The 12,488-nt window shown below is 40.4% G+C and overlaps 2 protein-coding genes across 2 annotated transcripts; both read right to left on the bottom strand.

Annotated features, from left to right (window-relative positions):
• Positions 1 to 1,088: 1,088 nt before the first annotated feature.
• On the bottom strand, positions 1,089 to 5,995 carry LOC130169880 (protein limb expression 1-like). The gene is made up of 6 exons (XM_056376922.1): positions 5,687 to 5,995; positions 4,841 to 5,046; positions 3,869 to 4,009; positions 3,681 to 3,776; positions 2,491 to 2,568; positions 1,089 to 2,414 (listed from the first exon to the last, which is right to left on the bottom strand). The coding sequence occupies exons 1-6, from the start codon at positions 5,760 to 5,762 to the stop codon at positions 1,950 to 1,952; spliced, it is 1,062 nt and encodes a 353-aa protein (XP_056232897.1). The 5' UTR covers positions 5,763 to 5,995; the 3' UTR covers positions 1,089 to 1,949.
• Positions 5,996 to 7,019: 1,024 nt separating this feature from the next.
• riok2 (RIO kinase 2 (yeast)) lies at positions 7,020 to 12,084 on the bottom strand. Its single transcript, XM_056376479.1, has 10 exons — positions 11,896 to 12,084; positions 10,579 to 10,717; positions 10,363 to 10,479; positions 9,787 to 9,962; positions 9,591 to 9,679; positions 9,273 to 9,464; positions 9,082 to 9,174; positions 8,317 to 8,742; positions 7,856 to 7,955; positions 7,020 to 7,588 (listed from the first exon to the last, which is right to left on the bottom strand). The coding sequence occupies exons 1-10, from the start codon at positions 11,959 to 11,961 to the stop codon at positions 7,427 to 7,429; spliced, it is 1,560 nt and encodes a 519-aa protein (XP_056232454.1). The 5' UTR covers positions 11,962 to 12,084; the 3' UTR covers positions 7,020 to 7,426.
• Positions 12,085 to 12,488: the final 404 nt, after the last annotated feature.

Below are 12,488 nucleotides of genomic sequence, written 5' to 3'. Positions count from 1 at the left end.
AGCCAAACATGATACCACTTGTTTATGAGGCAGCGTCTCTAAATACAATGTTATGAATGCTTTAACTGGTGGTTAATACATTATTTACTGGTGTTTAATAGAGCCGTTATAAGCCATTAATGAGCACAATATTAGGTTGCCAGGTTGTTTGCTTAACTTTTCAGCTCTTTGATTCAGAAGGGAGAACTCTTCAGTCGCCTCACCACTTATCTATATTCTGGAAAGGGGCTGCAGGATCTGCATTTATTAACTGATTATTAACATTTACAAGATTTGTTATGGTTTAACCTTATAGAAAGACTTTTACAAGCTGTTGATAGCTGCGCACTCAGAACTTAAAATATCACAAATGTAGAGAGAACAGTACAGTTGTGGTTTTGATGTTTTGATAATAACATGGCTATGAGTTTCTGTCCAGTAAGAATGCAGTAAAAAATGTTGGTTAACCATCAACAAGTGCTTTGGGTTTCATACTTTCTAATTAATCATCAGGTATGCAGTTCTTAATGTTAGTGACATTCATAAAGGGTTTTGTGTTTCTCAGTTTCTAATAAGTTATAGCAAAAGTTAGTAAGTTTTACATGTTAATCAAGTAAGTCTGCAGTTATAAATGTTAATAATAGGTTTATAAATGGATTGTGGCCCACATGTCCTGCATTCAGAAATATACAATATCTCTTCCAGATGGTAAGTGGTCCACAGTCCATTGGAGGGCTCTCCCTAATGAATTAAACAGCCAAAAAGACAAACAACTTGTTATGTTGGAGGAGGATTTTCCACAACCTGGCAACCACAAAGTTGTTCTTTTTAATGACTTAAAATTGATCTATCACAATTCTAAATAATTTATTAACCCCCCAAAAAGCTATCAATTACAGCTTATAAACCTTTTATAAATGGTGCCTTATCTGAAACTAAGCATGCAAGAAAAGTATCCCATATCTAAAATTAATGTAACTAATTTCTCAAACATGTAATCTGTAATAGACTACATTTTTAAAAGTGCTTTACCATCTCTAATAGTGTTCATACAGTATACAGGCAAAAAATAACAGAAAAAAATATTTATTTACAAGTATATATTACAATGATAAAGTCAATATTTCCCTTTAAAATGCATTCACTCCCTGTCCTTAACCAGACCTATGAGAATCAAATACTCTTTGCCTGTTAGGATTACATCATGAAGAACATCATAAGTGCTGACTCTATTAGATACAGCTGCAGTTGACCTGACCAGTCATCTCCTATCATCTTCTAATCTACTTGATACATACAAACCTGATTGTATTTCATACCTCGCTACTAACATTATCAAATGAATGTGTCACACTCATAACAGACTCTGTTTCATAACATCCAGCCAACATGTCACACAGTCAGTCAGTATCCATTGAGGAAAATGACATGCCAGATGACTTGGTAGACAGGGAGGAAAACAGGAAGAGTGAGGCAGGGAGAAACCCTGAGTTGCTGATAAATCATTTTAAAATTCCTGTATTCTATGTTACAGGTATCGTATGTATCATAATATACATCTCAGAGAGACAACAGAGTGGAACATTAATAAAAGGTAAGGCATTAAAGAAGAGTGCTCTTCATAGAAAAACAGATGGTCACTGCTACAGTATAACTACATTTCCTACTAGTTGATTCAAATTATTTGAAAGCTGTATTTCTTGTAGTTAAAGTTGCAAATACACTACACACAACTTTAACTCTTAGTTCTATATTCATAAAAGAGTGTTAATAAAGTGAGAGCATTATTAATACATAAATTAACACAATCTTTGTGTTAATTGACAGAACTCTTAGGATTACAAAAAACCTGAAGATCATGGCTATGCTTGACATTTTTCTCCCAAACTGATGTCACATCTGGCAGATCTTTAGCCCATTCAGAGTCAAATGAGAGCTTTTATCGTGCGTCCTCTACCTCCTGCTTCAGTCTATTCAAAGTTATTCAAAGGCACATACGTCTGCTGTGAGCATGGTGAAGGACTGCTTGAGGCCATGTGTTTGCCAGAGGTGTGACAGGCTGTTTGCTTTGTGTTTTTATGAAGGGTTGGTGAAGGACTGCAAGGTGGGGTTATCTGGACTGCTGTGCCCTTGCCGTATAGTGTGTGTAAAGGAAGTTGTTCCTGCTTGTATGTGTGACTTGGCGTCTGGCTCGAGACTTCAGGTGTGTGGTGAATGTATGCTTGACTCAGAGCCAAGCTGAGGATCTCTGTCTTTTCCTTGCAGAAGCGTAGCTCTACGCCTCGACGCCGGGTCAACACCAGCTCCCTCTGTGCCACCTGCAGCTCCTCCCCGAGCCGCCCCGGTGACCTCTGCTCCCGTCCGAGCCAATCCAGAGCCATGCTGCTGCGCATGTACTCATCAAGACCTCGCTGAGAGTAATAGGCAATCACACTCTGAAAAGGAGGAAAGAAAATATTCAATCATCATGCTGTAACCAGGGGTCAGATATGTCCTTGTCAAGACCTGTACCTGTCGAGAGCACTGCCTTTCCCTCAGAGCTTTCAATGTTCCGTTCCAGTGCAACAACTGGAAAATTGTCATCATCTCCTACAGAGGGAAAAGAGAGGGTACGTGGGTGAGAAGGAGACACATAGAGAGAGTGAGAAAGTCTTGTGCAACTTCATGAGTAATGACTTGAATAACAAACCCCGACATCCATCTCTGTGTACATATGTCTAACAAAGATAACACATTAAGTGGATAGTTCTTGAACTCACACCTAAACTGTGGATGATTGGTTTGAAAAGATATTGTAAATCTTTATGCACCAGGTAGGTTTCGCCCTGATTTATAAAACACAGCCTGGCTGAACAGCTGCCATGTGTTCAGAGCTGGTGACATGAGTGTTAAACAGACAGGGTCTATACATTAACTGAAACTGACCTAATGAGCCACAGATGGAAAATGTGACACGTAACTTTGTCTGGGGTCGAAGTCCATGCTGTACCTGCTGGGCCTGTTTACTCTGTTTCCAACTGTTCATCTGCCTTATGCTTGACTACCAAACTACCAAATTTGCCACCTCCTGCACTGACTGCATGTACAAATGATAAAAAGCACCGACGGCTGTATGCCTCATGGTTAATGCTGTGTGTGCAGGCTTTTGTATGTGTGAGATTAAATGACAGTGTCTGTGTATGTCCATGTGCGCACATATGGAGGCGTGAGTATTACTTGGAAGCTTTCCATCCTATGAGTGGTGCTTTAGCAGGAATGATAATGAACCAATTTCCCCCCTCTAATAACCCTCTGTCTGCAGACATATGCTTATTTACACAAAGGTAGAAATATTAGGTGTTTCATACCAAGACTCCCTGCCAGGGCCTGACTGAGAGTAAGATTGGGTGGGAATAAATAGACGAAAACGGAGTAGGAGGTGTAATGATAACAATGTATCGTGGAATTACCACGCAGCGGTTGTGATTTTTGTTATGTTTGGCTTGATAATTCCTAATTATGTAAAATTATAACACTTTAATTTGGTATCCAAATAGGAATACTCTATTGAAGATCCCTTAGTGCAAAGAAGCACTTCACAAAGCCTGAATTATTTGGATTAAATAGATCTTTCACACGATTACCACGATCCCCACATGATTTATGAACATAGCTACAAGGAAAGCAGAGTTTGCAAAATAGGTTTTGGTTGCATGTTTCACCTGGAACTCCAACATTGTCCTTCCCATGTAGGAGTGGAGGAGCAAACTGTAAGTTCCTATACTGGTGCTTGAATCACATGCATCTTCTATAGAGACCTTTACAGAGACAGACAACAGTGCAGGTTAACAGTCATGTCACTCTTTTCAGGTGTAATCGCAATGTGTTTTTCATGCTGTCTCGCACTCACAGCACTCTCTGTGGCTGCCTGCTGCAAACTCTGAGTGATGAACTGAGGGTTAATGCGTCGACATGGCAACTCGTTCACAAGAGAGTTCATCAGAGCCACGCGAGCCGCATCCCTCCGAGCTTCTGCCTGAGTGTTGCACACCTGAGGATGAGGAGGACATGAAGAACATAAAGGGTTAAAATGTCTAGAAGAGCATAAAAATGGAAAAGATGTGAAATGTAGTCGCTTCAAACAGAAATTTCAGGGTCTGCTGATATGTGTGGCAACTCTAACATTACAATGATTTTACACTTCACTACAGCTAATCATGGGATCAGAACTTAAATCACCAATGAGATTAGAACATTAGAGGCATTCACAGATAACCAATCACATGCCTGCCCTGAGCTGGGGGCTACTGTCTGGGGCACAATGAGCCCATTGAGAAGCATCATGGGATTTAAACTGAATCAATTTAAAACAACCTTAAAAGTGTGTGTGTGACTGTGTGTTTATTCCAACTGAATGTCCTCCAAGTGTTGCATGTAAGCACCTACATCTGAATGTGGTTGTTGATACAACTTGGCACAAATTAAAATGCTTTTGGTCAAAACAATAACAATTTGTAAGAAAGCTAGATTCTGTGGTCTGTATACTTTATACTGCTGCAGCAAAATCAAGAGGAAGGACTGCTTGAGGCCAGTTGCAGATTTGGAATATCATATTAAATACTTAATTTGAAGCAATAAACATTACATTGGTAATTTGCTTTTATTACATTTACAACTGGAACAGGAACATCACCTGCATCAGGTATCATAGAAATACTGACTTTTCCTCTCTGGTCATGTATGTGCGCTCACCGCATGTTGGTGATATTTTCCAACAGAATATTATAGATAACTAGTGTCTGTTCTGAGTCATTAAGCCAAGGCAGGCATGCTACATCAACTACAAACTGCACTGACACAGCACTGATGATGACAAACACACCTTATAGTTACCAAAGCAGCTTCCTCCTGGAAGGGTGACATAGCAGATGTACGGCGGACCAGGGGAAGGTGCAGACTCGTACAGCAGCAGGCTCTCTGTCTGGACGACTGCGGCCCCACCAGAACCGTCTGATTCATTGAGTGAACCATTTAACTGACTCGCCTGCTTCTGCTCCCAGAAGTTATGGAGCATGGCCACCACATTCACTGCACACACAAAAGACTGACTGCTGAAAACATTCATGAAAGAAAGTAAAGTGTTGGAGTGTAAATTCATGCATTTATCACACAGAGACTCTTGATTTCCTTCTGATACATAAAGAAATCTGATTAGTCTTCTGTTCACTTTAGAAGTGAAGTTTTTTTAGTTGGGGAAAACGTGTAAGATCATGTGTAAATGTGTAAATGTTAACCTAAATACACAAGAAAGACATCTGTATATCTGCATTCCCAGACAGTGTTTATTTGAGTAGAATCAGGAACGACAGGGAAACACCCCTTAACTTAAACAAATCAGCGTTTTTTGTCCCTTTGAGCTTTTTCTGGACGTGAAAAAGGTTTTAATGTTTCCTGAGTCCTTCACTGTGGGCCAAACTGTTCACTGCAGCGCAGTTTATGGCAGCAGGAATAACTTGACTGACATTTGTTGGAGGCAGTGTACTTCACAGGAAATGTAACAAAGTTATATATTTTCTATAAAGTTATAGAAAACAGTGAACTGCTTCCCTAATTGTGCATTATTTTAATGCATCATTGTCAGGTTAGTTGTAACAGTATGATTCTGATATTTATCTATTTCCTGCTGAAACTAACGTTGACTACTATGTGTTGTTTTTCAGTTACTCACAGTCTTTGGGGCTGGTGTCAGTCTCACTCTGCGACAGGTATGACATGATGCTCTCTTCATCTTTCACTTTACTCATCCTCAATCAGTGTTGACTTCCACAGCCGGCTTAAACAGAATCAGTCCACTTTTCTCTGCTCCCACACGCTTCACCAAAATGATCCATCAGAACGACACTCGCAACCTTAGAAACGAGTAACCACCATCATCATTGCAGCTCAGGATGGGAACACCATTAGAAATAAGCTCAAAATCTGAAAGCCCTTCCACTTTCCCTTTCTCCCCTCCTCCTTCTCTTCTCCTGTGCGAACATCTCACCAGGATTTCTCTTTTGAAGCAGACCACCTTTGTTACCCTCGCTGCCAATTAGCTCAGAGGGCCCCTCACTCTTTCTACACATGCACACACACACACAGAGGTGCAGAGGAGGAATGCTGAGCCCCTCCCCTCGGTTCTTGCAGCTGGCTAATCCCTGAGCAGAGCTGGATTTGTTGAAGACCTGCACAAAGTTGCCAAGTTGAACCACAGACGGCACAATGTACCATCTTCAGGGACACAAAAACTATGAACCGTTGTCTGAGAAGTCCAGTTTATAACCAGCTGCATCTTTTACATCAGTATCCAGGATAATAGGAAACAATTCTGCCCAACATGTAGTGTCTAAGATCTGTGGGGGTGGGATACTTTTGACTTCACACACTAATTTGAGCCCACTGAGCCCAGGGTCTGAGCTCTATTCACCCTCTTCAATATGAATGGCCATTGTTCAGGTCTGAATTCACCCGCTCTCTGAAAGCCTCTTACACATAAATGAACCAAATTCTGAAAAAAGAAGTGGTTTCTCTACGCTCATCATTTACATCTCACTCTGTGTGTTGAAATATGTCAGCGAGAAAGAACGGACATGTCTTTTTCCTGCATCTTTTCATGGTGAATGTATTGATGTGTTCTGGAGCATGTATGTTCCCACATGCTTGTGTCAGACTCTTCTTTTTTGATTGGCTGCTGGGAGGGTGGAAGTAGTGAACTATTCAAACTACCATAATAGTCAGAAGACCTTTGAACAATGGGAGTTTTGCATAAATTAAAGTTCCCCCTGGATGCATTCAGTTTGCATCTTAAATCCACACCCACATTAATCACTGTCAGTAGTAGGCCGATAGCCAGACTGAGAACGAACTTGAAACTTTGATAATGGCAAGTTACTCTATATGTTTCTGTCTCTTGTAGCAATGTTGAAGTCAATATGTCATTTTATATCAATTTAAAAGAATGTTCCCGACTTGACTAAGAAACACATTTAACTGTTGAACACAGAAAAAACACACCTCAGCAGTGACATATAAATGCTTTAATAGTCAATCAAACTGCTTCATTGTATTTACATTAGACTTTAGACTAGTGTGTAAAGCATGATCGTCCATAGCAGTTCAAATAGAAAAATGTCTCACCCTCATTCTTGACAGTGAGGAGATTTTCTGAGTGGGAGCGCCAACTAGAGAAATACAAACGATCGCACTGTTTTCCCTTCAGTGTGACCAAAGTTTTATCATCCCTGTCTCTGATTTTTCCATAACAGTACAGAACAGCTGAACTGTTGAACGAGTCTTGTCGGATTTATTTCCAACCATCATGTGTTTACAACTCTTCGGGCGACGTGCGAGAGGAACCACGTGGCATGCACGTTAACCAAACGAAAAGCATGTTGACATGAATTCCGTCTGTCCACCAGTGCAGTCCCACTTATCCCCAGAAGGAGGCGCTCTCCATACTAGACTTGATGTTATTTTGGTTCTCCCTCCTGGATTTGGTCACCAAGTTGGCCTCTCCCTTCTGCAGACGTCTCCTCTGTGCTGCCTTCTGCTGTTTGGTGAGCTGCCTCCGCACCTTCTGACGGACCACCTCCTGCAGCACGCACAAGAACAACGACAGCAGGTTACAGATGCATGTACAGACTGTCTGTCTGTGCAAGGCAGACAACATTATGCAGACATCCACTTCTTTCACAAACTCCTACACCATGTGAATGCTCTTTAGCAGCACCTACAGGACATCCCAGTTTTTGCCCAAAACTGTGCACTAGGATTGCTACAGTGTGTGGTGGAATTTCCAAAAAGTCATATGTTAGCACTGAAGTGTAAACAGTTGTTTGTGTGTGTGTGTTTAACTTACTGGTGGTATGGTAGAGCAGCTCCCTATGCTGCCCATTGTGGCCTCACTGTCCGTCCTCCTCCTCCTGTGTTCTGCCAGGTGCAGAAGACTGTCTGAGTCTCTGCAGGAGAAAAAACATCGAAATAACCTCTTGCTATTATGGCACGTTTTTACAACAAAGCATAGAAGTTCACGGATTGAACATAGGTGCTAAATTTGACACAAATTATGCTACAGTGAGGTCAAAAGTCTGAAAGCATTTTCCCACTCACTTGAAACTAGTTTGGACGCCACGTATATTTTTGTAAAATTTCTGTGTCTCTGAAATTCATTAACAATTTGTCAAGCTGTCATGCTCCTAATAAAAAACTACTTGTGTAACTTGTATCAAAGCTGCAGGTGGAGTACTCAAACTTGAAACCATCATCTTATGAAAGGTGCTTTTTTTTTTTTGTATTTGGGTTGTGTTAACTTTCAATTACCTGAAGGGTTTGAACTCTTTGTTGGAGGCAGAAAGTTCTGCCAACTCTGGGCACTCATCCACTGCTTCCTTCAACTCTTCCTCTAAGTCTTTCTCTGATTCTTCATCACTTCTAGCCGCAGTTGATGTCTCAGTCTCTTTCTGTTCTTCCCTTTTCTCACTCTTTTCCTCCTCCTCATCTTGTCTGCCTGCATGTGTGTCGCTGACTTTCAGGCCCTCCAGTTCCAGCATTGCATGTTTATAATCTTCCATGTCCACATTCTCCTCTTCTCTTTCCACTTCCTCGTCGGTTGCCTCTTCGTCGCTGTCCTCTTCTTCATCACCTTCCTCTCCCTCAGGTCCAGCTGGGTGTAGCAACTCACCATCTTTCTCCAGATCTTTGGTGAAACCGCTGGCTGAGACTTCAACATCTAGGGAATACGATCGCCTGCAGGATTAAAACAGTGACAACAAAAGATCTTTAAAGAGTTGTTTTCACTTCAGAGTGAGCATTTTAAATGAACTGCAAAGAAGGAAAACTATTTCAATTTAAAATGTGATTTATACAATATACTACATAATTGACCATTAAATCCCAGCACTGCAACTGCCTCAAGAATACAAAATACAAAACACACACACGAAAAATTGAATTGAATTTTATAAAACAAAGAAGGACAGCAAATTCAATGTTCACACTAAAAAATATATACTGTATATGTCCAACACAATACACATTGTGTGTGTGCGTGTGTTAGTGTTTTCTTGCGGTTGAAAAATTAGTTACCTGATGTCTTTGAAGGTTGGAAAGAGCTCACTCTCGTAATTGTACCTTTTTGCAAAGAAATCTCTGATACATTTGACGTCTCGGTCAAAATACCTAGAAACAAATGTTGGACAAGTGAACAACATGTACACCCTCTGTTAGCTTGATCAACTTTAACCATTGATTTTCAGCTTCACGGCAGAGACACCAACCATTCAGCATTAGGATGTGATGTGGACACCATTTGAGGGAAGTCGATCATTGTTATGTGGTCCTGGTCATCCAGCATAAGGTTGAACTCGTTAAAGTCTCCATGAATCAGGCCGTGATTGGCCAGTTTGACTATGAGCTCCATGAACTCGTTGTACAGGGCTGGTGGATCCTGTAGCTCATGCACCTGACACCTGGCAGAGAGAGAGAGAGAGAGACAGAGAGAGACGATACAAACAAATTATATAAGGAACAGAGAGCACAAAGAGTGTACTGTGCAATATTTAGAAGCAAGAAGGAAGAATGGCTTGTTTACATACAGTGGATATCCATTGATGAGCTCCATCACTACAGCATGTCTGTTGTAGTCCACAGGTTTGGGAACAGGAAAGCCCCGATCATACAATGCCTGAAAAATTAGGAGATGACGCAAAACTGAACATCCTATGAATCGGTTGATGACAATTTCTTTCTGTTCCACATAAGTTACATACTTTCTCTGATTTGTTACATTACCTTCATGTAGGCAAACTCCTTCATGGCAGAGAGTCGGGAGAGGTAGAGCCAGGACATGTTCTTCCTGTGTTTGTGGTAATCTCTCTTGTTCTTCAGGTTCCTGAAGGAGGTGCGACCCAATCTGTGAAGTTTCAGCGCGTACTGCTCCCCGTTCGGACTTGCCACGATATATATGTCTACAGGACGAAAACACAAAGAGAGATTTTGAATGAACATGGGCACATGAGAGATTGATCTTGGCAATGAAGCCTCGAAATCTGACAGAGAACATATTCCCATTTACATGAGCATCTCGGGAAAAATTGAAACAAATTTCTTGTTCTGTTTCATTTCTTTATGTTCACTTAAATATATTTACCTTTACACTTTATTACTTTAGGATTACAGGTAATCAAGTAAATAGGTAAAAGGGTAAAAACTGTCTTTTTATTTGAGGGACTAGACCTACTATTTATAATTTACAATAGGATTTGTATCATGTCATTAATGTCAACCAGATCACTGCAGACAAATAAAATGTGATCATGTGGATGTATAGAAAATATTCAAGTACTTTTTGAGATTTTTTGTTCTTACCTGACTCTTTACCCACTCCCATCTGGTTGCCAACTGAAAGTACCACTTCTCTGGAGCAAAAGGTCTTCAGGGCGAGGTAGTCATATCCTCCATAGTTCAACCTGTAGCCCTGCACAGCTGAAATCAACATATGCACACCACATTGAGAAAATAACACACATGCACCGTCTCTATCTGAACTTGTGAGACAAAGCTAGCATCACTGCATTTTCTTACTCTTGGCGCGTTCATAGACCACAAGTTTGTGCTTGACAAGCTCTCTGAGAATCTTATTGCAGCCGCCATGTTTGAGGCTGGCGATGGATGACAGGAGACTCACTGGGACGATCTCATGGTTCTTCATTCCCATCTCAACCTGAGGGGAAATTCCCAGGACAAAACAGAGTACAATCATTAGAGAGTTGAAATTCATTTCTGCTTGCACCAACAGTGTTACAAGTACTGTAAAGCAGAAAGATGATCTGATGTGAAATTAGCTTTTTTTTTTCCCTCCTGAATACACTGGCCCTCAGAAGATCACTTCCTGACATGATTCCAATGTAAGTGATGGGGATATCTACTTGATTTGTCTAACACAGATGGCTGAGGCCTCATTAGTTTCAGATGAACTATGGAATACATTTTTAAGCAAAATGTGGTTTGTGGATTAGAACTGCTGCTAACTATTATTATATTCATTACTGATTAGTTTGATTAACTAATTAGTTATTTGTTTTCATGAAAAATACCAATCAGAAATTCCTGAAGCCCTCTATGTTTAATGTCTTCAAATACTTTGTTTGGTCTGACCAACAGTCCAAAGATATTCAGTTTACTATCACAGAAGACTAAATAGACCATTAAACATTCACATTTGAGAAGCTGAAACGATTTTGAAAATGTTTCTTAAAAAAACATCTCACAATGATCATTGAATATCAGTGTAGTTGCAGATACATTTTCTGTCCATTAACTGATTGATTTCTCAATCAACTATTACAGCTCTACTGTGGATTTTGTCCCCCATCTTTAACAGTGATATTGGTTTAGTAAGGAATATCTTCATGGCCAGTGTAGATTATTGCAACTTGAGGTAATAACCCTTTCAATGTGCACATGGACACATGGATTGATTTGATAAAATGTGAACCCATCCTTTAAGGTTTAAGGAAACATATCCATTCCATTATTGACTGATAGTAGATCCTAAAACTCGGAATATATCCACTACTGCTTGGCCATCATGTCCCAGTAACAAAATATATAATAATGGCTGTTGTTAGCACCATAATCATACCCAACCTGTAAACACATATGTTGATTTCACTGACAACAACTTTCTACCCACTGCAACGGTGACATACCATGACGAAACAGTTTGACAGCCCCCTAATGAGCTCTAAAGTTTGTTGATGTACAGTACCAGTCAAAAGTTTGGACACACTGGGAAAGTGTACTGTACATGTATGGTTGCCTATTTAATGACAAAGCTAGCCTAGCACAAGCTAACTCAGCTCTATGGGTAGAACTGACTTCAATTAGCACGCTACTTACCGCTGTGAGGACCCGGAAGTCTTCTCGAGATAAATATCTCAACACCACGACATTCAGCTTCCCCATATTTCCAGCGGCGCTCAATAGTTACCGTGTATAGACTGTTAATAGGAATATTTCTTCAACTAGGTTCTCCACTTTTTCAGTAAACACATGTGCAGGGCGGAAGTTCGACAAACGGAGGTTACGTCACTGCCGGGTTACGTTCGACGTCAATGCGACGTACCAGCACATGGCACCAACCTAATACATCAATGCACCAACCTCTTTATTTAGTCTATGTAGACTATTCTTTTTTACTTTTTTGGCAATTTATGATTTAAATTTTTTTTTCTCTCTCTCCATAAACTCAAGACAATGTAACTGGCACCAAGAGATATGAACACATTACTCCAGTACTTGCAAACTTACACTGGCAGCTTGTTACTTTTTGCATTGATTTTAAAATTATACTGATTACCTTGGAAGCATTAATGGCCTTGCTCCAAGTTACATAATATGTGTCACTAAGGGTAACTGGGCCTTTACTGTAAGAGCCCCAAAACTGTAGAACAGTCTACCTATTGAGATCAGACAGACTCATTAGTGTCTTT

Source organism: Seriola aureovittata, chromosome 5, assembly GCF_021018895.1.
Source record: "Seriola aureovittata isolate HTS-2021-v1 ecotype China chromosome 5, ASM2101889v1, whole genome shotgun sequence".
NCBI classification, from domain to species: Eukaryota; Metazoa; Chordata; class Actinopteri; order Carangiformes; family Carangidae; genus Seriola; species Seriola aureovittata.
The sequence above is the reverse complement of the archived record's forward strand: the minus strand, read 5'-3'. Positions and strand labels throughout refer to the sequence as shown.

Excerpts from the sequence above, each read along its gene's own strand:
- LOC130169880 (XM_056376922.1), bottom strand. The coding sequence starts at position 5,762 with ATGAGTAAAGTGAAAGATGAAGAGAGCATCATGTCATACCTGTCGCAG. Across the intron at positions 3,777-3,868 it reads AGGCAGCCACAGAGAGTGCT|GTCTCTATAGAAGATGCATG; the intron begins GTGAGTGCGAGA and ends GTCTCTGTAAAG. Across the intron at positions 2,569-3,680 it reads GGACAATGTTGGAGTTCCAG|GAGATGATGACAATTTTCCA; the intron begins GTGAAACATGCA and ends TTCCCTCTGTAG.
- riok2 (XM_056376479.1), bottom strand. The coding sequence starts at position 11,961 with ATGGGGAAGCTGAATGTCGTGGTGTTGAGATATTTATCTCGAGAAGAC. Across the intron at positions 8,743-9,081 it reads CCAACCTTCAAAGACATCAG|GCGATCGTATTCCCTAGATG; the intron begins GTAACTAATTTT and ends TTAATCCTGCAG. Across the intron at positions 7,589-7,855 it reads GCTGCTCTACCATACCACCA|GAGGTGGTCCGTCAGAAGGT; the intron begins GTAAGTTAAACA and ends TGCGTGCTGCAG.